This window comes from Lissotriton helveticus, chromosome 4_1, assembly GCF_964261635.1.
Source record: "Lissotriton helveticus chromosome 4_1, aLisHel1.1, whole genome shotgun sequence".
In the NCBI taxonomy this organism is placed as follows: Eukaryota; Metazoa; Chordata; class Amphibia; order Caudata; family Salamandridae; genus Lissotriton; species Lissotriton helveticus.
This window is the reverse complement of record NC_136063.1, coordinates 783868383-783894992: the sequence shown is the minus strand read 5'-3', so window position 1 is coordinate 783894992 and position 26610 is coordinate 783868383. Positions and strand designations below refer to the sequence as shown.

The window sequence follows — 26610 nt, the reverse complement described above, 5'->3', positions numbered from 1 at the left end:
TTATATGTCAGGAATTTTTTCAAGGATTTAGGCCTTGAGAACTATTATCTTGACCCGGCTTCCATTATGGACATCTCAAAAAAAGATTTGAAACAGAAAGCACTAAGTCACCTTGAATTGCTAAGACTTGTTTCTAATTCTTCGAAAAAGGCAGTGATCCACGCAAACATGATTCAAGTGTCCTTTGTCATTCATCCGTATCTTGAACTACAACTAACAACTTACGAGAGAATGTTAATTACGAGATTTAGGCTGAACATGTTCTTCAGAATGGTTACCTTTCCGACACAAAATTGTTGGGACGCCAGTTTACAGCCTTGTTCTTGTGATGGAATTTCAGTGCAGTCGAATCTGCATGTGATCCTGCTTTGTAAATACCATCAAGCCCACAGAAAGATCTGGCTTTTACCAATACTTAAATCTTGGGGAATGAGACAGTGTCGACCTGCCCTTCTAAGACTACAAATGTTAGAAACAGTGAACGTCTGTTATTTTGTTAGTAGCTTCCTAAAGTGTATCGTGAAACACAGGAAAAACCTCTAGGCAAAAGTCGTATTTATTTGCAATCGGCACCTTGCACACACTGAATAACTTTTTTTTCTTGCTATTTCGCTTCCTATATGAAATCAATTTTTAATTGAACTATTTGTAATTTGTGTATTTTATGAATGCATGTTATTCTGTGTTCTTTTATGGTTTTTCCATTGTGACTAAACCGAATAAAGATAATATTAATAATAATAATATATCTTCCCTAAACAGTGTGATAAGAGGCCTCTTTTTGAATTCAGATGTCTCAGAATTTAAGTGGGGTGCTTGTAGTATTAGTGGAAATCACTCTCAAAACACTCCAGAGGTCCACCCTCCTTTTCCTCTGGGAGAGTAGGTGTCATATGTAGAATCCAGATGTAGATGCACACAAATATAGAATAAGTAAAAGGTAATACATAAAAAACGACTTTTCTGTTTTAACTAGTCTCACTGGAGCTTTCAAGTCAAATGAATTCTTATGTCAACATTACAAGGCTATACTACTATGTACATCGTTTACGTTGCTTCCACCAGAATATATCTTGTTAGCTAGCCTCCATGCAGGCTATTGCATTCGCAGTCTGGGCGCACAGACTGGATCTTCAAATTACATCCACCGGGGAGAGGGGGTGAGAATGGATGCACAGACTGGATCTACCAATGACATCCGTCAAGAGGGGTGAGAATGGGCGCACAGACTGGATCTACCAATGGCATCCGCCAAGGGTGATAAAAATGGACGCACAGACTGGATCTACCAATGACATCCACCAAGGGGGGTTAGAATGGGCATGGCTATTAGGCTGCTTTATGTTATGTTTTTCAACCAGGTAATTTTTTTGTGTTTGAGCAAAGAACTCAAAAACAGGTGCTATACATTTTCTGTCAGATAAATATGAAGAACATGCACAACTTGAGGCGTTTTATCTCGAGATATCATAATTTGGGATTGCTTTGCTCCTTGTACCACGCAGGAATGCGCTCCTGGATATTACCGTGACCAGAAGGGTTTATTTCTTGGACAGTGTGTTCCCTGCAACTGCAATGGACATTCCATGCGATGCCAGGATGGCTCTGGAACATGCATTGTAAGTACGGATATGATTTTGAAAGAAGCTTTCTAAAACTGTTTGCCTACTTCGTGTTTATATTTGGATTTGGGAACTCAATAAATCCTTTGAGGAAACTATTCCAGGTATGTTCATTACATTCTTCAGCGAGGCGGGCCCATGTTCCATGGATTGCGCCTCTGGAAGGGGGATTATCTCTAAGCCTCATACTATGAAGTATACAAACAGACCACCTTGTGGAAGGGTGCAGCCTGGAAGAAGACCACTTGAAGAGGATCTCTTCTGGCAGGACCCATTGGGTCAGAGGAGAGTGAAGTGTATTTTCAAAGCCAGTGCAGAGGTGAAGATATATGTTGCCACAGTTTCAAAGCAAATATTTAATTGCTATTGAATGAAAAATAGGTTATCCTTCTTTTCTACATCATAAAAACAGGTCACAGCCATGTTTGGGTTGAATCCTACTCATCACTGGCTAAGTACAATGAATCCTGTCTTATAGAACTCGCTGGCCCAGTTTTCAAGCCAGTATGTCTGCAGGCGCTGGGTGTTCACGGTGGGAAAGAAATTAAGGGAGAAAAGTGAGCCACATTCTGAACAGAATATTTAATGTTCAAAACTGAGAATGAGCAGTATCATACAGTTCTAACATCTTCAGTGGCGCATTCCACAACACTCGGTGATCATATGCCACTTGCTCATGAAACGAGTTAGATATTAACTAATGCCGAAGGTCACAATTTCTGTTCCACCTCAACTCAAGGTCTATTGATGAATCCGCTGTACGAGTGACTCCATGGCAGTAATGAAGATCTAAATGAGTAAACTGGTTTAAAATTAACCCAGGTAAAAGAGAGAGATTATACTGGCACCTAGCACCTGTATTTATGGAATGCTTCCCTATGATCTTGTACCATGAAAAATTGCCCTGCACTTTTTAAAGTGGCCGAGCCTCTGGATTAAAATTGACTCGAATCGTCAAATGAAACCCTAGGCCCTTTCTGTTGCTTCTTGTTCTTTTCAAATGCACTGCATCCACCACATTTCCAAGATGCTTCTCCTGGATAGCAGGAGAACAGCATGTCAGCCTTGATAGGATCACAGCCCGATTACTACAATTCTGTCTATCGAAGTACGAGAGCTGTATATTCCCAGCTCCGAAAGACCTATTTTACACGATAGTCTGCTTTATAAGATTACATATAACACATCATCTTGAAGGGAGATGCTGTTACATTGTAACCTGTAGGTAAATTTAGTCACTGGTCGTAACTACAAAGAAAATGATAGCTAGAAGCTTCAGTATTTAAAATAATCCATTAGTTCACACAGTGGAAGCCTGATGTGACCCCTGCATAGAAGTCCCAGTTCACCGGCCTTTCTATTCTGCCTTTCCCCTTACATGGACACCATCTACTTATTCCATTGCACCGGTGCCCTCTCTAATCCGTGAAATTCATCCAAGCCCCCCCTTAAAGATCAACACATGGACCCACACAAATTCACAAATGACACAGTTGATTATCAAGTCCTATGGAACATAATCTCAACCCACGTGGGCATCAGAGTATAAGTCCTCAACAGGTTCTGATCCTTACATAGCAGTTAGCAGGAATACAATCAAAAGGACACCTCAAAATCACCCTTCCTCCTTGCCATATATTGCCTCCATTATGGTACTATTGCTGTTTAATCTGCAGTCTGAGCCCATTAGACGACTACTGACTGAACATCATGCCACCCTACACTAGCATGCCAAAGACATAGGTGTACTTTAGGCAGTTGTCTGAAACTCCTATCCTCAGTCTCAGACAGTTAACTGAATTCCATCCATCCTGTCCTTTTTAAATTTTAAATTAAATTTAAATTAACTTTGTATTTCCCTTTCTTGCACTGTAAAGCATAATTAGGTTTCTCCCCCACTAATTTGTCTATTTAGGAGTTGTGTCTATCACTTCACGTATGAATATGCTGATTGAAGGCCAGGCTGCACTCTTCTATGAAGACCCTCTTTAGCTAATGCTTGTGACTGCAGCCTCTTGTTTAAACTTTAATCACAGTTCAAGTACTGCCCAGAGATGATAGGGCCTCCTCCCTCTTAACCTCCTCTGCTCTTCCTTTGTCCTTCTGGTGCTTCTGTCGCTGTCTAAGACGAGGTGAGAATCCTCATTACTTTCATTTTAATTGAACAGGATATTGTCTCACTTCACTAGTTGTCCATTCCCAAGCCACTGATAGGTGAAGAAGAAACTATCCTTTTATCATCTTGTTGCTACTGTGTGTTGTGAAACACACTAGTACCTTTGTGCTCTACCACAATATCTAGTTTTTAACATTGTGCTGCAATTATATTGACTATCACTTTATGCTCAAGCTGCCAAGATAAGTAAATGTGGAGTTGAGCAATGTAAATGTACATTTACCTTTATATGCTTACTTTGACCATAGTGGTAGTAGGTATCCTACATCTGATACTGTTGGGGTTCTATATTTTTGGTCTTGATATTTTGACATTCCACCTTGCCTTAATGGTTGTTTAGGAACTGGTTTCGGCTTTTCTCTGGAGACTTCATTTTGGGCTTTCTTAGGCTCCTAAAACCTAAGTCTGACCTTCAAATAGCTGCATAACATGGGCTCAAGTGTTTTGATGAATGTAATATCTGGATTTTGTCGCAGTATTTTGACGCCCTAAAGCTGTTCTGTAAATCAGAATATGTGGGTGTGAACGGGCACTGTTTTTGTGTTGGTACTCCTCACCTATGGAACTCCTTCCCCTCTTGGAAATTTTGACAAAATCTCCAAGGGCTGGACTCACAGATCTCCTCACTGGATAATCTAAAATTTGCGTGGGCATGCTTATCTGCGTGCATTTCAGAATTTCATGAAATTAAAAAGAACTCCAGGAGTACTCATGAGACCATGCGACTGGTGAAGAGTCCCAAAATACTCACATGCATAAGGGGTATAGAGAAATGTAGTAAATCTACATTGCTGTATACATAAAGGAAAATCATGAGTACGTTTGCACTATTCAATATTTTCCCCTATATGGAGGAAACCTTTCCTCTTGGAGAACCTCTTTTCACAACACCATCACTAATGTTAGGGTCTTCCCTCCCCGTACCGCCATGAAAGCTGAGGTACTAATGCCATTGACTGGGAAGTTATCTGCAAAGGATTTACGAATGTCTACAAACTTGCAAATTCGTGAGTGCTCACCATCTTTTTAATTCTTTTGCACCTGTACCCTTCCCTGGAACACCCACAACCCACCAGTGTGAGCACGTTTATGCTTAGAAAGAACTCTGGATGTGGCGTTACAGTTGGTGATACCGACTTTAGAACTGAGAAACGAGGTTCGAGTCTCAGCATCGGCTCAACATCCTGTAATTCTGGGCAAATCGCTTAATCTCCCATGCCTAAAAAAAAAAAAATGTGGCCTTGTGTAATGTAACTATTCCAATACCTTCGGGTCTGGTTCGAGCTATATAAAAATAACTTTAACTTACTCTGAGATGCTCAAACAATATGTGAATCGTGACAGAAAATCTATAGGGGTTTACTCATTTTTCTTTGTCCTTCTTCATCCAAGATCATTTCTGCATCAAAACAGATGTTTTTGTCTGCACTGTGCGACTGTACATATCTCTACCCACAACAATATGTGCCAGCAACATAAAAGTGCTTCCATCTTTACCGTCACTAGATTTGTGCTTATTTGTGCTTATTTCTGGAGACTGGAGCTTATTTTTCATCATCAGACTTTGACCCAGAGCAAGAGAGTGAAATGTCACAAAGGCAAAAAGAAGGAAGAAAATGATAGGAAATCAGTGAGAAAGGCAGAAAGCATGGATGAAAAAGAACCTGCAAGAGTGAGATAAAGAGACAAAAAGGCAAAGGGAGTGAAATAAAAAGGCACAAGTTAAATCAAGAGTAGGAAACCTTGGTATTCAGTACCTCAGGTGGCGAGCTACTGAGAAAAACTTTGAGTCTCAGCACATTTTTTGTTCTTGTTGACAAATTAAGCACTGCATATAATATACGCTAAGTGATCCCCTCGGGTAGCAAAAACATCCATGATAAACCATGTAGCTCTACTCAAGGTCCTGGGAGTTCTGTGGATTTTATAATGTTGCCAGTATCAGATCTGAGCTGCAGGCTCCCTGGAGTAAGAGGAAACAACTGAAGGGCTCTGAGATCTACACGTTTGTTCAACAGCAAATTATTTTCATTTAGCTTCAGATGCAAAATCTTTAGCTTTCCTGCCCTGCAGTTAGGCACATCTGCTTACTGTAGCAACATGCTTTATGTTCCTGTGTAATCTACATAATGTGTGTGTTGAGACAGATTGGAGTGCTGAAAGGCAGCGCTTTAGTAGCTCCAGTCAGCATATTTCAGGGCGTATCTCAGAATGTGGATCATGAATGGGACAGGACTTGTCGCAACAAGACCAAGGAGTAAGATTGATATTAAAATGCTGTGTTCAGACGCATAGGCAGTCAACCCGTGCTTTCTTCGCTGTCTAGCCAACATGCTCTAGTCTACCGTAAGCTGTGATCACGCGTTGGTTATCATCACTCGCCGCTTATGATCTCGACATGAAACAAATCAAATTTTGGGCTCACAGGAAGCAATGGCCATAGGGAGTCTGTAAGGGAAGCACACATTCATGGCTGAGTATTGTCAAATGCTATGGTCACTCATGAGAGGGCAATGGAAACAGTTTTCCTACTGTTGGTCAACAATACCATACTATCAGCAGGAGGAATATGTGAGAGTTCCATGTCCACAGAATCAGCCAAGAGTTGTCAATTGATCCAGATCCTCTAAGTGCACATTGGACGAGATGTGCCCTGGAAGAAGCATTGGGGCCGGGGCAGGTACAAGAAAACGCAACCAAGGTGCCTCAATCAGCCTTAAATTGAACGATTAATTACTATACCGATATATCAACATTTTCTCACATCAATGGGTATTTATTAACAAATGTATGACTTTACAATGTGTGTGTATATATAAATATAATACTTATATATATATATATATATATATATATATATATATATATATATATAACATTTAAATTATTATTTTCGTTACCACCCTATACTCCTACCCATCCCTAAACCCTAAAAGTAGCCTTACCACCCTATGCCCCTACCCACCTCTAAACACTACCTATACCCATACCACCCAAACCCCCACCAACCCTTAAACCATTAAAATACCCTTACCACCTTACACCCTTACCCACCCCTCATCCCTAAAAATAGACTTACCACACTTACCTCCTACCCACCTTTAAATACTACAGATATCCATACCGTCCAACACCCCACCAACCCTTAAACCCTAAAAATACCCTTACCACCCTATACCCTTACCCACCCCTAAACCCTACACACACATACATGTATACATGCTTAGCATAACTATACTTGCCTTGTGATATAAAGGCATTTGCATGGTAAATGTATGCTTGGTAAATAGTGCCTGTTAAAAGATGTTTCCCTTTATTAAGTAATTAACATCAATATAAACATTTTGACACATACATATTATTCTGTTTTGTCGAGCGCACCACTTAAACAGTACAAATTATTGAAATTCCTGGTTAATATATACCCTCTGGCCTCTGATATAAGAAAAAGTTCAATAAATCTGTATTGTATAAATTGCTCGATTATGGCCGATTGAGGCACTTTGAGTGTGTTGACCCTTTGCCAATCCACAACAGCCCCCGCTGATCATCAATGCGGAGAGCTTTAACACTAGATCTATTTTCCACCGATGTGAATGTGTGCATAAATCAGATGCACCTGAACTGTGCTATTATTGTAAAGGACGTCTGCATGTATCTAAGTGTGTTGTTTTGTACAGCACAAGCCTTGTCAAAGACTGCAGAGCTCGGTCAAGATGTCAAAGACACAGATACAACAAGGTCAGTCGAGGCATAGAAGCAAAACATAACAGTAGATGAATAGAACAGCCAATAGACCCTTCCCATGTATGAGCCTCCAGCAATTACAGATTCTGCTTCCTCTCCAATTTTGCCCAAAGTGTGTTGGACCTTTCATGAAAATATTAACATCTTTTGGTGTTCAAATTGGCATAAACCCTGGTCAGAGTTTCTAGGTAGTTACTGGCCAATGAATAGACAGTGGACCCCCTGTCAAAATGGAGTAGGACAACATCCAGGCCTTTGGACTCTCTCTAAAGAACAGTTGATCCTGGGAAGTTCCTAGATCTCAGAGCACTGAGTTCAAAAGCCCATGGCCCTTCACAGAGAGAGCTCTATCTTCTATTCTAGTGCATTGGAAACTAGGAATCTTTTTCAGAGGCCTTTCCAGGAATGCGGGAGGGCAGGAGAGACTGTCAATGCCTAGCTGGCGGGAACGGTGGGCACGTTTCATAGGTAACTCCATGGGCTTAAATATTATCCCCTTGGTCTCGTAGCTAAGTCTCTCCTAACTGTTATTCTATTGCTCAGTCGTTATAATTTACCTGGGAGACCCGGGCTCTCGATAGCAGGTTGCTCATGTTTGCGTTGTTGTCTTCTACTGTGCAAATAAAACAAACAAAAAAAGTTTAATAAAGACAGAACGTTAACATTAAATTCTCCAATCGCTACAGGTTGAACCAAAGTGTCCACCAGGTTGTGGCAATTCACTGCTCTGATTTTTCTCTCTCTCCAATGGGCCCAAACTAGTCACGCGACTGTGGTGTTGGCCGAGTTGAGAGAGTATGTCTCATTGTTTTTCCTCTTTTGCTTTTCAGAATTGTCAGCATAACACTGCTGGGGACCACTGCGAACGCTGTAAAGAAGGTTTCACCGGAGATGCTCTACAAGGCACATGCAGCTTGTGTCCCTGTCCACTTGCTGTTCCTTCCAACAGGTAGGGTACCCCCTCTAAGAAATCAAGCAACACCTGCCTCTGTTCTGCTTTGCTAGGGGAACAGTGTACATTCTTGTTTGTTTGTGTCCTGGACAAGTACACTGGACCCCTCTAAATATTGTCCATTTCTGTCCCCCCTTGTTGTTTAAACTGCTTTGCTAGTCACTCATATAGCATGGGGGGATGAGGCAACAATCTGTCTTTGTCCAAATGCAACAGTGTATTCTTTTACCACGCGTGCCATTACAACTCTGTTTTTACAACGCAAGTCGTTGCAATGACTTGCGCTGTAAGCGCTGGATAGTGGAATAGTTTAATTTTCTAATCCAACTCCAGCCCACATTACAGTAGGGAAGGTGTTGGAATAGAAAATTAAACTATTCCCTATCCAAAAGCGCCCTCCAGCGCAAGTTGTTGTAACGACTTGCGTTGTAATAGCAGCGTTGTAATGGTAGCGCGTGGTAATACCCGCGTTGTAAAGGCTGTTCCCCATTATTCAGAGTCACGATTTGAAAGTCGCTGTTCTGTCGCTGGTTTTAATATCTGGAATGTGGGGCTAAAGAACATACGTTGTGGTTGCCAGAGCCTCAGTGCTTAATTTGAGCCTGTGGTTTCTGGTACTCGGCACCAGCACTTAATTGTCAACACCGGCGCATGTGACAGTCTGCCACAAGCTGGCGCTATCTGGCTAATTTAGCGATGACCACAACAACAATTAATTATTAATTTAATATACATTCAAAATGACTATTACCTGTCACCCAAGCCATTCTTATAGCTTTGTGGTCCAGAAATAGGCCGAATTGTCACACTTGCTGGAGTGTGAGGGTCAGTAGTTGTGTTGTTACTATCATTGGCAGCATAGCTGGGGCAATGCGTGGTGCAAGCTGCAGTGGCCTCCCGGCGGGAGCCCTGGCACTTATGTTTTTTTTTTTACAAATTAAGCACTGCAGATCCAAACACTAATTCAGAGTAGTCTGTAGGCTTTTTAAAACGAATTCTCATCTGTTTCCATGTCCTGTGCTGTCTGCGCAGTTCACCCTGTTGCTCCTGTCCTGCTCCAAAGCACTCACGCTTCTGCAGGGCCTCTGAGTCCAATCGCACCCCAGTGCTAACTCCAGCACAGCCGAGAGAATCTTGCACCTTCTGTTTTTAGAGGAAGCTGTGTGATAGTTGAAGCCTTCTGTTTCAGAGGTTATGATATGACAGTCGTCTTTAAGTACCTGAATTCAATCAAATCTACATAGGGCAAGGTGCAATAAACAAGATGTCGCAGAGGTGTAAATATCTACAAATGGGCCAGGGTTGCGCATGACGATGTTGATAAAACAAGCGACCATTTTGCAGAAGCAGGTTCGATTTAACCTGGTTCTGTGGTCTTTTGCTGCAATCTGATACCTGTCCATGAGCATTTAGGGCGACCAACTGCCATGGGTGCAAATTCAGGACAGTGAGTGCAAAAATTCAGGACAAAGGGTCAAAATTCAGGACGAAATTTCGAGTCAAAAGGTACGTTTTGCATACACACCAGAGGAAGTCGCGCAATAGTCATAAGTAAATAGACAGCCAACACAAGCACAAGTTAAAATAAGATTATTTTAGGTTGAGAGAACCTTGCACTCACTGCATCTGTTGTGTATGTGAGTAAAACACACCTGCGTTTGCATATTTAAATAAAAATAAGTGAAGAAAAAGATCAAGGCTGAAGGCTTCTCAGATCTTACATTCCCCCTCTCCCCCAGTGAAAAAAAAACACCAGATCCAAAATGCTGTCACTGGGTAGAGAGGCCCATTCTGTATGTGATATTTAGGCCGGCATACAGAATGATAACGGGCCTGATAGCAGTCTGTGCCAGGTCGGGGAGGGACTGCTGCAGGCCACAGATCACAGCAGGGGCGTGAGCTGGCCCCTGCAGTGAGAGTTACAGGATGCTTGCAGGGGGCAGCTCACGCCAATGTCTGAAATTACGGACAAACAGCGTCCATGGAAGAAACCCAGACGGACAACAGACAAGAGGCCCAAATTACGCGCAGTCCGTGAAATTTACGGACGGTTGGTCACCCTAATGTCTATATTTGTCATCTGCGGCATGTCTGTTTTTACAACAGTGATGACACCCAAGCATCACCAGAGCCCTGAATCACAGGATGAGTCCATCCGTCCACCCTCTTCTTCATAGATCTCAATAGTTTACTGTTGTGCTCTCTCATTCATCCGCTCCACACACACCAGAAAAGGGAAGTTGTGAATTCACTATGATCTTGTACAGTGAAGCTCGTGAAACCTGGCTGAGTTGGGGGCTACATGCCACGTACATGGGCTAGTCCTGATGCAAGCTAACATTTGCGTTGCCTTCATGAGGGCAACATAGCATCCCAGGCTTGTGTTTTTGATGGGGTGGCTCCATGTTGCTCTGATGTAGCCTACACTATTTCTGTTCTCCACGTGCATGCAGGACTTCTGCTTCTGACGAGAACCTTTAAGACAGGAGTGGTCTGCCATGTGGTGCCCTCGCCATGGGGGTGACACACCCATGTGCTCAAGTGGACAGCTACTTCTTTAGGAAAGGATGTTGAAGCTAAACTGACTGAGCATGTGGCTATATTTAGTGAGAACGACCAGGCATTACCATGAAAGACGTGAGGTGCCCACACCGTTAGATGGTAGTAGTAGTAAATTATTCCTGGAAGTATGCTCACAACCACCTCTGAAGACAAAAAGCCTCCCACGGTCCAGGGTGGAGGTACAGTTATCACCTCGCCCAACCTCTGGGGGTTTTCACCTGAGGGGCAGACATATTGAAGTCACCTGTCTTTTACGCATGCCGTGTTCTTTAAACTTGGGTCTAAGCCAGTCAGTGATCCAAGCCTCTTTGGCTGGTTGGTAGTTGTTTCCCAACATTTTTTGACACAACTTTCTTGCTCCACCTTGCCTTCGGAGTCTCACGTGAATGGATATATTATTCAAAAACAGGGCGAGCCTGTAACCCGCAGGGAACAGGGTGTTAGAAATAGGAGAAACAGGGCTTCTTATGGACAGCGAATAGTGATTCTTATCTGTAATAATATGTACAGCATATACTAAAGGATGTAGGTGACATGTGTGCGTTCCTAATTTCTATTTATTCATCATGTGTAAAAATAAAATATCTCCATTGAAATTCTGTGCAGCAGATGATCTGCAATAATAGTAGAATCGGTGGCAAAAATTAACGAAACATGATGCAGACGGCGCAGTGACAAGTGATTAGGTGCTGAAGACATCTTCATATATGCATTAAAAAGCAGCACAATCAAGAAATAGACACAGAATAGAACTGTTCCAAAGAATAGAGATAGTGACTGTGTTCATCATAGTAAGAGAGCATTATTTCTATGGTTGTCGATATTTCCACCTCGTGTCAGTATTTGGACGAGGTCATCATCGGGCTGTATTTGAGAAGAGCCCCCTTTCATGAACCGACCAAAGGGTCGGTATGTTGGAGGACCAAGAATTGCAAATCTTAAACAAGGATCCAGCGGCGGCTCCGACCTCCACTATGGAGGAGGAGCGTCGTCCCACCTGCCAGCAGCTCAAAAAATGGAAAATAATATGATAAAAAACCCTGGTTCATTATCGTTTTATTTTTGCTCTTGGAGCAGAGGCTTGGGGGCGAAGCCAGGGGGATGACAGGCTGGTGAAGGAGTGACTGCACTGCTAATCAGTGTGCATGACTGTCTGGCCGTCAGTCTCAGGCTGGCCAAACCGTCATGCGCACTGAAGCTCTCTCCAAACTGGGCTGCTTTGCCAGGTTGGAGAGAGCAGGATCAAGCGCCCTGTGTAACTTGGAGCACAAATCATCAGCGCTCAGGCCAATCCTGACGCTGCTTTCAGCAGCATGAAAGCAGTGTCAGGATTGGCCGCAGTGGTCTCTGGGAGCCTGTGTCTGCAGTGGAGAGGAGTGCCATGCGGTGATGCTGTTATGCGTTGATGCGGCAGGTAAGTGTGTTTTTGGTATTTTTGTATTTGTCACGTCACCGTCCACCCCCCTGCACCTTTCCCTACCCCGCCTCTCTATCGACACACTGTCCGCTACTGCAAGAATCACAATGCCGAGTTCACTAATCATCACACTTCAAATATTTATAAAGGCCAATCAAGATTAGAATACAGAGGTGCAACTACTGGCACAGATCAATCAAAACGTGGCATCTTACATCCTTTATTGTGCAGAGTCTGTCTGACAGCTAAGAATCACCACAGACTTCTATTTATGGAGTTTCTGAAGCTGGTTATGAAGTTTGGTGCCAATTGCTACCTCTGTCAATCCTGATTTTCAACAACCATCAAATCGCCATAGCACATGCTTTCATGCTTTCATTGTAGCCTCCTCCACAGCAGGTTGCAGTTGATGCAGGCAGTTCAACAATCCTTACTACCACCTGCGGAAAGATAATCACTTTTACCAGCCTGGTAATTCACTGGATTTGTTTGGCCTCGAAACACTAAGCAGCCGTGTTCCAGTGGAGGTGAGATAAGCTGTAGTAACTGTAACAAGAACTGCACATAGGATCCATGCCAGCTGCTTTCCAGGTAACTGGGGGGATGTCCTTACCACCAGTGCTTAGTTTGTGAATAAATAGGTGCCAGGGCCCTTGCCCGGAGTCCTCAGCAGCTTGCACCACCCATTACCCCTGCCATGCTGCCAATGACCGTACCAACACAACTACTAACCATCACACATCTACAAGTGTGACCATTAAGACTATTCCAGGCCACCAAACTATAAGAATGACTCGGATGGCAAGTATTAGTCATTTTTATTGTATATTGAATAACAAAAGAACTGTTGTTGTGGTCATCTCTAAATTAGACTGACAGCGCCACTATGTGGCAGACCCTCATAAGTGCCGGTGTTGATAATGAAGTGCCGGCGGCGAGCGCCGGAAACCACTCGCGGAAATTAAGCACTGCTTACAACGTTCCTCATGAGATTATCTGCATGTTTTTGATGATTACAGGGAACGTGGTCTGCGACTAAGACATATGTTAAATATACTTGGTAACCTGCTTGCTTCAAAATGGCCAATAGGATTCTGGAGGTTCTAGCAGCGTTATTTTGATATATTTTGCTGTCTAAGAGGTTCTGCTAGAACTGACTTTTTAGAATCCCAAAAGAGAGCTCTCCCAGCACGGTCCGACGTCCACTGCTATGATCTGCTGGGCTGGACGTTCTTTCTAACACCAAGGAGGAGGCTGGCAGAGCACTGGGTATTTTTATAGCACACACGGTTGCCAAGGTACACACGGTTTTGTTCATTCTGCTACTGGGCAAAGAGCTGAACAAGCTGATCAGGCACAAGCACTCTTAAAAAGGCCACACTTTAAAGGAATGACATAACCTGTCAGAACTTGTTAGGCTAGAACACATCTGACATCTTTCAGCCCATGTCCTGCCCAGTTTGCAGATTTTTACATATTTAGAGCTGCCATGTGGAATAATAGTCACACGCCATGACTGGGTCAGCATGCAGTGTTTCTACATTTATTATGAAGGATCCTTTTCAGGCCTGTGAACGGGATGAGAGCAGCTTGGTGGGACACTCAGTAGCCTTTTAAATGGCACACCCAGGAGACAGCTTTGTTGGCAAAACTTTTACAGAGAAGAATTTTTCATTAAAAAAGAACACTAGGGAATAACTAGTTAAATGTATTGGTATGGAAAGAGTAGGGGAAAGCATGAAGAAAGATGAAGAAAGAGGGTCTTCACAATACATGGGTTCCGCAGTATGGTTCATAATTTTGTTACGCTACAGCAGTAAAGTATACGTACCACCCACCATGTTTTATGTTACCTGAAACAGTAAAAAATATAACCTTTAAAAGAATTTTAATGGCTCCGCTCCCATTGGCTCATGTTCCTTTCCAATGCTAAGAGGCACAATAAACATGAAGCAACTCAGACCTTAGCCCCTGGTTGAAGACTGAATATACAGGCCTAAATAGGGGCATTTTCCAGAATTCTAAACACACTGTGGTTTATTTGCAGATTTGGATAGCAAACACAAAAGCAACTGGGAAGTTTCACATGCAACTTTTATTTGTTCAGTGTTTACAATTCAAATATTATACTGCACACAACTGAGCTCTCACTGGAACTTTTACAAGATGTTGCACAGTAGTCAGTGGTTGTTACTCAGGCAGGGGCGGCTCTGCCGTTATGGCTGAGGAGCGTGGCCCCCCCATGCTGAAAGCCAGCTGAGGCAAAGGACATAGACCTTCCAACTAGATAGATTCAGTGGGTGCTACTTTAAGGAAACTTGACTTAAGGAGCAAACAGAACAACCAAGAGGATGGATATTTTTCCATGCGCTTCTGATTTTAACATAAGGTTTGCAGTGCAATGTACTGTAATGAACCATCAAAGCACAAAATCTTTGAGCAGTGTGTATGTATGATCTAGGGGCTGTATGAAATAGGCAGTTACCGAAAGGCAAATGTAATTGCAGTTGTAAGTGGGAAGCCCTCTAAGTCAAATCTGTCTGGAATGAGCCACTGAGACATCTTTGGATCAGGGAACTATTCCTCTTCATTGAAAGCCACTGTTGGCTTCCGAATGTGGTTGAAACATGAACTTTTCTATTTAACCATGCTTTTGGTTTGCTGTTTTTGGAGCAGTGACAGTAGTTTTTTTTGCAATGCCAAAAAGCACATGAGTGCATCCAAACCTAGAATACTCCAATGGAACCAACATTCCTGCTTTGTAGGAGACGAGGAGCTATGACTGAATCTTTCGGAAGCCATTTAATTCAGATTTGATGGAGCTGACTATTAGGGTCCCATAATGATGTCAAGACACAATAACTTCTACAGTAGCTTTACAGAGAGGCATCAAACTTCAAGGATTCTATCACACTTCAAGGATTGTAAGAAAGCAGATTTAGTTGGCTCTGTATTTCACATTTCATCTAATGGGTTCTCACTCAACAGTCCCCATTAAATGAGTATATCATGGACTGAACCAGCTGAATATCTCTTGATCTCCTCAAATTCATGTTACTTGTCTGGAAATTATGGCAGATCAGGAAAAAGGGCCAAAAACTCCACTAATATTGGAAGCCGAGGTTCCATCTTTTGTATCCTGAATGTTGTATGTGGTGGGAAGGGAGCTATGAGTGGGGCAGAGTGGTACACGTTCTTTCTTTTTCTTTTGTTCCATCTGCTGTCGGTGGTAATAAAACGTTTTGGGGGGAAAAACTTAGTTGTAGTTGGCACATGTAGGAAGCTTCTCCCCTTGCATTGCCTACCCCTCTCTGGTGTGCAGCATGTGGTATATGAGCTGGAATGGTTTCACCTCCTACACTCCACAGCCTATCCTCAAACATGTCATGCAGGACTGACCACGGGTCCTGCTCCAGGCACTCACAAGTAATGTGGCTGCATAGACACTACAGGCTTCTAAGGCGCGTTTGATGTGGCGCAGATATCGGTGGTCCAGGCTTTTTCTTGAATTTACGTGATCTGCCATATTTGGTGCCTGCCACATTTTTAACCCACAGCACGTTGTCATTGTAGGTCCCCTCATCCTAAGGGTATGGTCTTTCCTATTGCATTTTCAGCTATATATATATCACATGCTGACAGAATCAGCACAGTGTGTTGGGTGTGAAGATCTGCAGATCTTTAATAAAAGAAAATGCGGTTTAATTAAGGTTCTTTAAACCGGAGTGCCCAGGGGTCCTTGCAGTGTATTTTGGCAGGGAAGTCCAGTACTCAGTCTGACCTTATTCTTGCCTCATTAGAGTGTGCAGCAGGCATAATGTGGCAAATGATTGGACAAAGGCTGAATCTATCTGTTGTATGCTCGCTTCTTTCACAAATCCGAAAGGACATGTTTTCTTAAAATAATCTTTCTTTTTTTCAGTTTTGCCACAGGGTGTGTTGGGACCGGCAGGAACATGCAGTGTTTCTGCAAACCAGGCTATACTGGAGTAGCTTGTGAAAGGCAAGTATTTCGCTTTCTCTGTCTCTCGCTCTCTTTTCACACTGTAGCTTATACTTGTGAATATTAATCATGTTACTACTGTAGCTCACTTTAGCTCTGTTCCTGCCACGGATATTTAAACCACCCCATTTTCTTCTCGCAATTCTTGACTAGAATTCTCTGCACATCTCTCTCTTATTTTGCATTATTTCTCCCCCTTTCTCTTCCTCCTTTTTTTCGTTTCCTTTCTCTCGCTTCTCCTACTCAGACCTCTCATTGTATCTTTCGGTCCCTATCCTTCTCTCTCTTTCTCTCGTTACACCTGCTTTCCCCCCCAGTTTTTTTTCAATCTCACTGCTTGAGTTTATTAAATTTAGCCCATAAAACAGTGAAGACAGCCTTCCTCTGAACAGGTGCTGGGGCACCACTGCTTTTTGCTGTCAAGTGCTTGCTTCCAGCAAGCATTGTCGTGATCCATATCGGTGCACAAAAACTGCAATTGCTAAAAAAATGTTATGTTTGCAACGACATTTGGGAATGTTCAATAACTCCTCTCAACCCTACTTTTGGCTATCATCTCCAAAACTGTCCCTGTGCCTGAAATGGAATACGCAAACCTAAAATGTATTTTCTAGATCACGTTGAGAGAACGGGCAGTTTTCACAGAGCTAGACCCCATACAAAAACGTGTTACCCCTAAGTTCAACTTAGGTGCTCAAAAAGTTGAACTTCCAATCAGCATTTCCAAATCATGATTCACGAAATCAGGAATTGCAATATTTTCTACCTGAAAATGTTACTTACTACTGGAGAAAACATACTAATATGGTGGATTTCAACAATAGTAGTATATGTTTAAGTAGTGTATTAGGAATTGTAAGTTTAAGGTTAATAATGGAGGATAAGATGGTAGGGGCAGGAGAGTGGCAATTCAAACTGCCTCTCACCCCTACAAAGTTATAGCTTTGTGCGTATTTACAAGTATTTTGCAACATCATTCTCATCATCTCGAAATATGTGCAAATTTACTCCTTCAAAAGGTAGAAGTATGTATGTTTCCTCGGTGGTAATGGGGTACAGATGACCCCTGTTTTTCATGAGGTCGTGGGGGCTGGTGTTTCTCTCCCTATAAATATATTTTCATTTTAGAAGAAAAGAACGAAAATTAAGTTATACTGGTGTGCAATCACCAAGCCTGAATGTTAGGAGGTGTTCACATGGCAATTTAAGTCTTGTATGGATTTCCGTGATTACTCCAGACGACTTTAATGAATGCCTCAAAAGCTGGAATTTATACAAGCCCTAAGGAGAAGACTATATTATGTAGATAGCAACTTTTCAAAAGTTTAGTGATTTGGTTCCAGAAAGAGCTAGACGTTTTGCATTAGTGGTAGCACTGACCGTCTTGGAGTTCAATGTTAAAATGCCAACCGAAGGGCCATTGTCTGTTTCATGTCAAATGGCCTGATAAGGAGAGGCAGAATAACTTTGGGTAGAAAACATCTACCTGCACTTCCGAGTGACGTATTGGGTTTGAAAACTCTGGACTAACTCCAGGCCTAGAGATACAAGACACTCTTTAGAAGCTGCAAGGGCTTGAGCTGTGGGCAGGATCACAACCCGGCTCCCACCTGACCCCATGCAGAAGCACAAGGGAAGCAGACAATGTGTGCCTCAGATAGGCTCAAGCCGAAGCTAGCCCCCACCTTCACACCCCACCCCACACACTACGTCAGAAAGAAAATGTCAGTGTTTTCCCCTGAACTGCAGAACACGACAAGAAAAGGGATCTAGTACCCTTGTGTTTGTGTGGTTATTCCCCATTCTGTGAGGACACCTCTTAATCACCAGTTTTTGGTGCAGAGACACTGTCAGCTTTGGGGACTAAGACCCTCTGGTATACCCACACCAGAATCCACCTCCCTTCTAATCAGGGTCAAACCCTTTAACACAAGTAGTTTCTGTTTTTCCAAAGTGTCAGGCTTGGCAAAGACATAGAACACAGGCCAATTATAATGCACTGAAGAGGCATGTTTTAGTTGGAGGTTTATCAGTCACAAACCCAACTCTGAGCCACCGCCGAGGCTGCAGAGCTTGGCAGTCTAGAGAAGTTAAGAAACAAAATTATGCATTGTCGCTATTCCGGCAATCATTGCATGAACTTCTCATTAGCCATGACAAATCATTGCTTCGATACAACCAACAATACATTGACTTGCCATAGCTTCGACTAAACATTAAAATCCTAACTTGGAACTGTAAATGGCTGGTTAGGGAATGGCAGGTTAATGTAGTGACATTTAAGATAATAACAAATAACTGATGAACCCCAAATGAGATGTGGCTTTTGCATCCTATTCATTGTGTAGGTGTGCACCTGGATATTTTGGCACTCCTCTGCAATATGGAGGTTTCTGTCAGCCGTGCCGTTGTGACAAGAATGGGCAAACTGTCAGCTGTGACTCCCTGACTGGCGGTAAGTAGGATCATCAACAACATTGATATATTTTACCTATGAAGCTTCCAGGAAAATAAAGAAGTGATCATGTGTGGAGGGAGAGGTAAGGTTTTGTGTTTGTGGGTGGGTGGTTTGAGTGTGTATGGGTGTTTGTGTGTGTGTGCACGCACATGTGCAGAAGCAGAATAAGGTAGGGTCGAGAGTTACAGATTTTACCCACATTACTGGCCAATATAGGTGTCACCTTGCAGTGGAGAGCCAGCAGACCTCCCTCTCTAGCAGGGGGAGGAACACTAACTCACTGGGCTGAAGCAGAAAGCCATTCGCTGCGCAGGGAGGAAAAGAGAAAACGGTGGAAGCGACAAGCCCTCTAATTTTCCCTGAAATAGCGTCACCAATTTCAACATTAAAACCTAGGCGATGTAATAAGTGTGACCCAGGGCCAGCTTTAGCGCTGGTGGCGCCCAGTGCGACAATCACTTTTGGCACCCGCCCATGACCTCCTCACCGGATTCTCTCACTACCATCGGGCAAAGTGCCCCTCATCTCTCCAATCATAAGATATTGCTAAATACACAGCCCCCTTGAAATTATAGCATCCTCCTCCACAGGTCAATACCCAGTGTGGTCGCACCGGTTGCACTGCTCTAAAGCCGGCCCTGGCAGTGGCATAATACAGGCCCCCGCAGCCCCTGCAGTGCGGGGGCCTCCGAGCTACAGGGGGCCCCCTCGGCACGGAACTCAGGCCGGAGATCCCGGAGTGGGGGCCCCTCCAAGTACTTTGCAGGGGGGCCCCCACAACTTTCATTAGGCCACTGGGCCCTGGTTTGACCAATACATAGACTGCAGGGTCGGAATATGCAGGCAAGCCAGGCTCACTATAGCTCTTAAGTATCTGCACTATGCAGCAGGCCGCAGACCAGCATTTATCCTAGCGGCGCGCTGCATGGCACCCCTGACAATAAGCTACACCAAACAGAATGATCCCTAGTGGTCCCTTCAATATGCATGCGCTCATATTGGGAGGAGGGAGTTGTTGTTTAATTAAAACTATAAGTTTCATGTTTTTATCTATCAGTCGTTTAATAATTAACTACACTATGAAAACTGTAAATAGTGAAAATCACATTTCTATACAACCTCATGCACGAAAAAGAGCTTGGGTGAATATGAATATGGACTGTAACTATGTAATTAAATGGCAAATCAATAAAATGTGGTTTAAAAAATATATGTAGAAGTGCAGATTGTAATATGCTATTTATTACCATTGTTATGTTTGAATGGCCATGACCCATGAGAGGCGAATCCTGAAGTGAGTCACTATATGCCTCCTCTCCCTCAACAATGGTAATAAATAGAATGTTATTATACTCTGCATCTGCATATCTGGTTTATGCTATGTCTTATTTGTTTTAACAAACGTTATTTATCCAAGAACATGCCATAAAGGGTTACATTTATACACATTGAAGAGACCTCACGAATATTAGGAGAGTAGTTTTCCTGTGGACAGCGGTTGTAATAGGTGATCTGTGAAGCAGTAATAGTGTTTTTCTGCAGTTAATTTTCCTGCATTGTGCTAATAAACTCGAGTTTGATTTATACACTGTAGTAATAAATGTTTGAATATGTGTTTATTAGTACAGTTGCTCTAAATAACATGTATTATTGGGCCACATTTATTTTCACTTGCAACATGTTGTGCCACACAGGACCAAGCACCCACCTGCTTAATGCTGACACCAGCTTGAATTAGTGATTGGAGATCCACAGAACTAAGGAGATGTTCTCCATACTGGTTTAAAAAATAGACGGTCCTAGAAACTAAGACTAAAGACTAAGGGCCTTATTTATGAAGGCCTTGCGCCGCCGGTGCGTCACTTTTAACATGGGAAAAAAGTGACGCACCGGTGGCACAAGGCCTTCATAAATAAGGCCCCAAATACTGACGTATAAAAACACCTAAGACACTACATATTGCTTGTATACCAATGTGCCAGTGCATATGAGTTTTATTAGCGGAAGGCTCACAAAAAACAAGGCTTGTTTTGTGAGTTGTTTCGCAAATATCAACCGAAGGTTAAAGTGAGAGAAGTGCAGTAAGCCTGTTCTGCTGATTAAGAAACATGTACTAAGATTACAGGTACGAATGAATTCTTCTGTGGCCCAATCGGGGTGCTTATTTACAAGCCCATTGCACCACGGTTGTATGACATCACAACGCATGCTTTTACCCCACATGCCATTACAACGCAGTTTTCCAACTCCAGTCCCTGTGGATAGTAGGGAAGGTGTTGGATAGAAAATTAAATCTATTCCCTATCCTACAGTGCCCTCCAGCGCAAGTCGTTATAATGACTTGCGTTGTAATGGTTGCGTTGTAATGGTAGTGCGGGGTAAAAGTTGCGTTGTAAAGGATGTTTCCCTTGCACCACCAGTGCGTAACTTTTTTATGCACCGGCAGCGCAATGGGCTTGCCCATATTTACAAGGCCAAGTAAAGTCACCCTGCGTGACTTTTCATGGCCTGCTAAATATGGGCCCCTTTCACGAATTACTCTGCATGAAATGGGTATTTCATGGGTGTTGCTCTGAGCGTCGCCACGCAACATCCATTGAACTTGATGCATTCCCAGATTTACAACATTTTGTACACAGGGAATGCGTCAGAATCGTAGGAGTGGCGAAACTAGGAGAAATATCTCCTTGTTTTTTTCTCTTTCTATGGCATGCATTCTGTAGCATGCATAGAAAGAGGACAATGCCATTAATTATTGGTTTTGTACAGGAAGGTGCCCCTTTCTGCACAAAAACAATCATCATCACAGAACAGGGACTCTTGCAAAATGATGCAAGGGTGCCTGCGCATGGCAGCCAATTGTGTGCCAGCGCAGGGGAAAACACAGGGCTGGATCATATTGTTGTTGATACGACACATCCCTGTGCCTTGAAAATGAAGCAGCACTGCGCAGTTAAATGGCTTACGGCTCCGTGATGCAGAAAAGTAAATGAGGCCCCAGATATATAAGTTAAATGGTGGCACCTACAACCTAACATGCCTTCTGTTCTTTTTGCAGAGTGCTTGAACCAAGACCCAAAGGATGCAGACCCTGATGGGAGCTGTGATTGTAAGTATGAGCCTATGTGATGAATCAGTGCCTCATCCTATATAATCCGTTACTAAGAGTAAAATGTGTGTATAGATACATGTGTAGACCATGTTTATCCTCAATCTCTTTTGTTTGTCTTTTGCAGCCTGCGACAGCTGTGTTAATACTTTACTGACAGACTTGGGCACACTGGGGGATGAGCTTCGGCTGATTAAGTCGAGGCTTCAGAATGCAAATGCCAGCTCCCATGCACTAGAGCAGATCAGGAAGCTGGAGACGCACACCAAGGACATCAAGGTAAATAAACAGAGAAGATGTGTTTGTAAGGTGCTCTTACATATCAAGCCCCTGAATCTCTCCCTTCCTTTGTTAGGTCGAGCCTGGGCAGCGCATACGCTGCTCTGCGAGGCATGTTGTATTGAGTTAGGGATTTGAAGCTCCGCCCACTCTTCGCCATATTTTTTATTGGCTTGTGTCGTTGTCCTTTGTAAATACTCGCTTCTGATGCCTTAATCGCCTTGTTAGTCCCTTCTTAGCGTCTTCGTTTGAAACCTCCCATGAGGACTGGCCCTTTTACTTCTGTTGTGACACAGTATGTTTTATTTAATCTGTAAGCACTATTTTCTTTAATGGGTTTTGCCCTACTGCAGGCATGACGTACTTTCCTTACATTCAGCGCGGCAAGCGCGGTTTCACTTTCCAGGCAGCCGGTACAATGGCGGCCGCTCTTTGCAATGCCATAGGTCTCGCCTTTAGGAGAGTTTGAACTATTGGCATTTTAAATGCCAATAGCTCAAACTCTCACAAATGCGAGCTCTAGTGCATTGCAAATATTTTTTGTTGTTGTCAAAGCCCCCATGCCGCACTTTAACGTGCATGAAGACTGCACCCCTATTTTTAGAACAGCTGTGTCTAAGGAAATGTGTGCTGCTGCTATTAAAGTGAAACCGCGGCATGGGGGCCTTTAGAAAAAAATATTTGTTTGACAAACATGTGTTTTTTTTGTCAAAGCACCCATCCCGCTGTTTCACTTTAATAGCGGCTGCACACTTTTTTTAGACGCGCCTTTTTTAAAGAAAACGGCGCTGGCCTTCATGCACGTTAAAGTGCAGCATGGCGGCTTTGACAAATAAAATAATATTTGCAATGAAACAGGTCTCATATTTGCGAGAGGTTAATGTATCAGCATATTGTTAGTAGGGGGTTCTGACACTATGGGCCGCCCGGATTTTTCGCTTTTTGAGCACCTAATTGTGGAGCTTTTACTGTGGGGGAGCCTCATAATCTGGGACTCACCCACAGCGAACTCATAATGAAGAAGACTGCATGGAGATTTTACTGGTGTCCCCCTGGCTTGTCCAGGCGGCTGCGCAGCAGCTGGAATATGGGGCACCGGGCTGGTTACATGCAGACACAGGTGTACATGCGTGTGCTTGGTGTAGGGGCTGCGCAGGGGAGATTCCTAATGTGCGCAGTCCAGGAGCAGCTACATAGTGAATGGTGTGGCAGGACTTATGCAGAATTGGGTGGTGACATGGAATAGGCTTTATACACTGGAAAGGAACATGCCAGGGAAAGTCAGTGTGTTTTACTGTGTTTTTACTTCATTTTTTCCCTATGGGGATGTGGGGCCCATGCTAAAATGACTTCCACAAAGCCTACAGATTCCAGACACGCACTAATGTCCAGTGCAGCAAATGTGAAAATGAGTATTCTGCAAATTCCAAGGTCATATTTGTACTGCTTTTGGGTCGTCCAGAAATGTCATATTTCTCTGAGTCCCTGGTTGGGGTCTGGCCAAGGAAGGTTAGATTAATGACCTCTCTTCCCAGAACGAAGATCTTCCCTCCAAGGAGAAAAGATAGGTGGAGCTCCAAGCCAATCCATCAACTGCTGTCTCTGGGTGCCAGGCACCAGGTTGAAGGCAGTGGGGGGGAAGGAGTTGGGTTTCAGAAGCCATGTGGCCAGAGACACTGGATGACGCCATGTTTGAACAGCCCAGAGGATGTACAAGGAGGAGGGAGCAGGGGCAGGGAAGTGATGTGTTGCTGTTTGATAGGACACACAGAGACTTCCTGCCAGACCCGACTCAACTTTTAAAAAGTACTTGCACAGGAAGAGAAGCTCTCTCTGGGGTGTGGTCTGCTGAGGCGAAAGGTGCTGGAGCCTGGTGCAATGGGCAGTTGGAAGGAGGACACCCCGGACTGCCCCCCAGGCCTCTAACAGCGCCAAAAGAAGAGCCCAGGACCAGTGCGCAGAAAAAGAGGCCCCTGCGCAGGGAAAGGAGAGGCGCAGGGAGCCAGTGAAGACCGCTCCCTGCAAAATGCACCCTCTTGGAGACCCAGAGGACTAAGGAGAGTGCTCCCAGTGGCTGGGGGACACCACCAGGAGCGAAAGGATGCAAAAATAGGGCAAATCGGATTTCAGGGGGCCGAGATATGCCCCCGAGAAGGTATGTGACCTTTGACCCCGCCTGGGACCAACTACAAAGCTCTTGGGACTCCGCCGCCAGTCCCAATCATGCCCCCGGGGTGGGTCAGGTCCCAGGGGCTGTCCCAGGAAGAAGCAAAGCCAGGGGGTGCCGTCGCACCCCCCTTGAAGATGCCTGAAGGGGGGCGCTGATGTGAAGGAGGGGGGCGGGAGAGCGCTGTCGCGCCCCCCACCATTCCCCCCCATGAAAATTGCCCCCAGGGGGGCGCCAGGAGCCCACCCTGGCCCCCCGCCGATGCGGGATGCTGTGGAGCGCCCCCCCCCCCCGAAGATGCCCGGGGGCCCATCCCCGGGCCCCGAAGTAAGGCGGGCACTCCCCCGAAGAGGTCCGGGACCCCATCTCCGGACCCCAGCGAAGAAGAGGCGGCCGGGGGAGTGCCGCCGCACCCCCCCCCTTGCCCCCCCCCCCCCGAGGTCCCAATGGGCTGAGGGAGTCCTCACGTCTGCCCGCCGGAGCGGAGCGGCAGACCAGAAGGGATCGGCCGGCTCCCACGGCAGCACAGAAGAGTGCTGGCCGTGTGGGGAGCCGGCGGGGGCAACTGGGGGTGGGCTCCCCAGGCTGCCCTCCAACAAAGGAGGACCGCGGGGGTCCCGGGTGGGACCAGGGCCCCCAGAGAAGAACGTCGGAGGTGCGGGGGCCCAGAAAGGAGGAGGAGCGGCCGGGGGTGGGCTCCCCGAGCCGTCTGTGCGCACCTGGGGTCCAGGTGGGACCGGACCCCCCACCGAGGCCGGGAAAAGCCGCGAAGCGCCAGCGCGGCTCTCCCCGGAGCAGCGGGAGAGCCGCTCATCTAATATGCGGCACAGCCCACAATGCCTTGCAGGCCAGGACCGGCCTGCAAGGGCAACACAGCGTTTTCTTGGCTCGTGGTGGCCCCAGAAGAAAGGGGTCACCACTCTACAGGTGCAAAGGTGCTGGGGGAGCTGCAGAAGAAGCGCAGTCTCCCCCTAACAAGAAGAGCAAAGTCCCACCCCAAGTGTCTTGGGGATTCTAAGGAATCAACCCCTCCAGGGCTCAACTGGCAGTTAACACCTTCCTGGCTGGAACTTTTGTCCTTCAGCTGAGGGTGTTTTGATAATTGCATCAAGGAGTGAAGGGCTGAGTTGGGGGATGTGTAGAAGGGCATCCCCTGGAGGTGAAAAGGTGTAATTGCACTGAACTGCGATTATTAATGGTTATTTCTTATAGAGTGACTGATTTTCACCTGGTTAATGTGAAGTGCTGGTGCAAGGTGATGTCATAAGCGAAATGGATTTGAGTGGCTAGACATTCCTGCTAGGGTGTCTGACTGTAGATATTTAAACCTGTGATTTTATCTGTAATGCCTTTAGGGGGTGTAATTGCAATGCATTCTAATGATATCCAAATGTGCTGAGTACGGTCATTCTAAAGTGTGCGTAAGCATGTATTCTTGCTGCTGCGCTTAGGTGAACACCCCAGACTGTTAGCCCTTAAGATGAAGAGGTGCATACTGTATGGTCAGTAGGAGATGCTCAGTCAGGGTCATGTGTCACCAAGGCAGGTGTAGCCTGTTAAATGCTTGTTGAGGTTATGGGGGGGGGGGGTCGCCACTAGGATGGTGCCAATGCGCAGGGCCCTCGCTCCAGGTTAAAACCAATTCACTGCATTGGGGCAAGATGATGTGCCTACATGGGAGTGGTGGTACTAGACCCCAGCCCCCCTGCGGGAGGGGTGGAGATGTTATGCAATGTCACAAAGTAATTCCATCAGCTTATGTATATTTGTAAATTGGTGTATAGTATTGAGTGGTGTGTGTGTTTAATAAATGTACTCCTACTTTTATAAAGCAAAGAACAGACTGGACAATCAATTATCGAGTGTTATTTGTGCGCACCTGCAAATGGCGATTACTAGCCCACACCACCTCCCTTGAGTAAGCCTCAGACTGCTCTGGAACCCTACCCTCTGAGAGTCAGGCGCTGCCCTAGGGTGTTTGGTTCCCAGTGAAGGACAAATGTGTCATGTTATTTGCGCAGGCCTCACTGATGCTGCCTCGTTTTCCAACACATGTACAATGCCAATAGCTCAAACTCATGTAAATGCAAGACCTATTGCATTGCAAATGCTTGTTCA

At 44.6% G+C, this 26610-nt stretch overlaps 1 protein-coding gene across 1 annotated transcript in view; it reads left to right on the top strand.

Moving 5' to 3' along the window:
- The window catches only part of LAMA3 (laminin subunit alpha 3), a 1062926-nt gene that overhangs the window by 946716 nt on the left and 89600 nt on the right, over positions 1-26610 (top strand). The window contains exons 44-49 of the mRNA XM_078687418.1: positions 1506-1619; positions 8376-8494; positions 16399-16479; positions 18828-18934; positions 21996-22046; positions 22174-22325. Coding sequence (XP_078543544.1) covers positions 1506-1619; positions 8376-8494; positions 16399-16479; positions 18828-18934; positions 21996-22046; positions 22174-22325 — 624 coding nt within the window. The remainder of the gene's footprint in view (positions 1-1505; positions 1620-8375; positions 8495-16398; positions 16480-18827; positions 18935-21995; positions 22047-22173; positions 22326-26610) is intronic.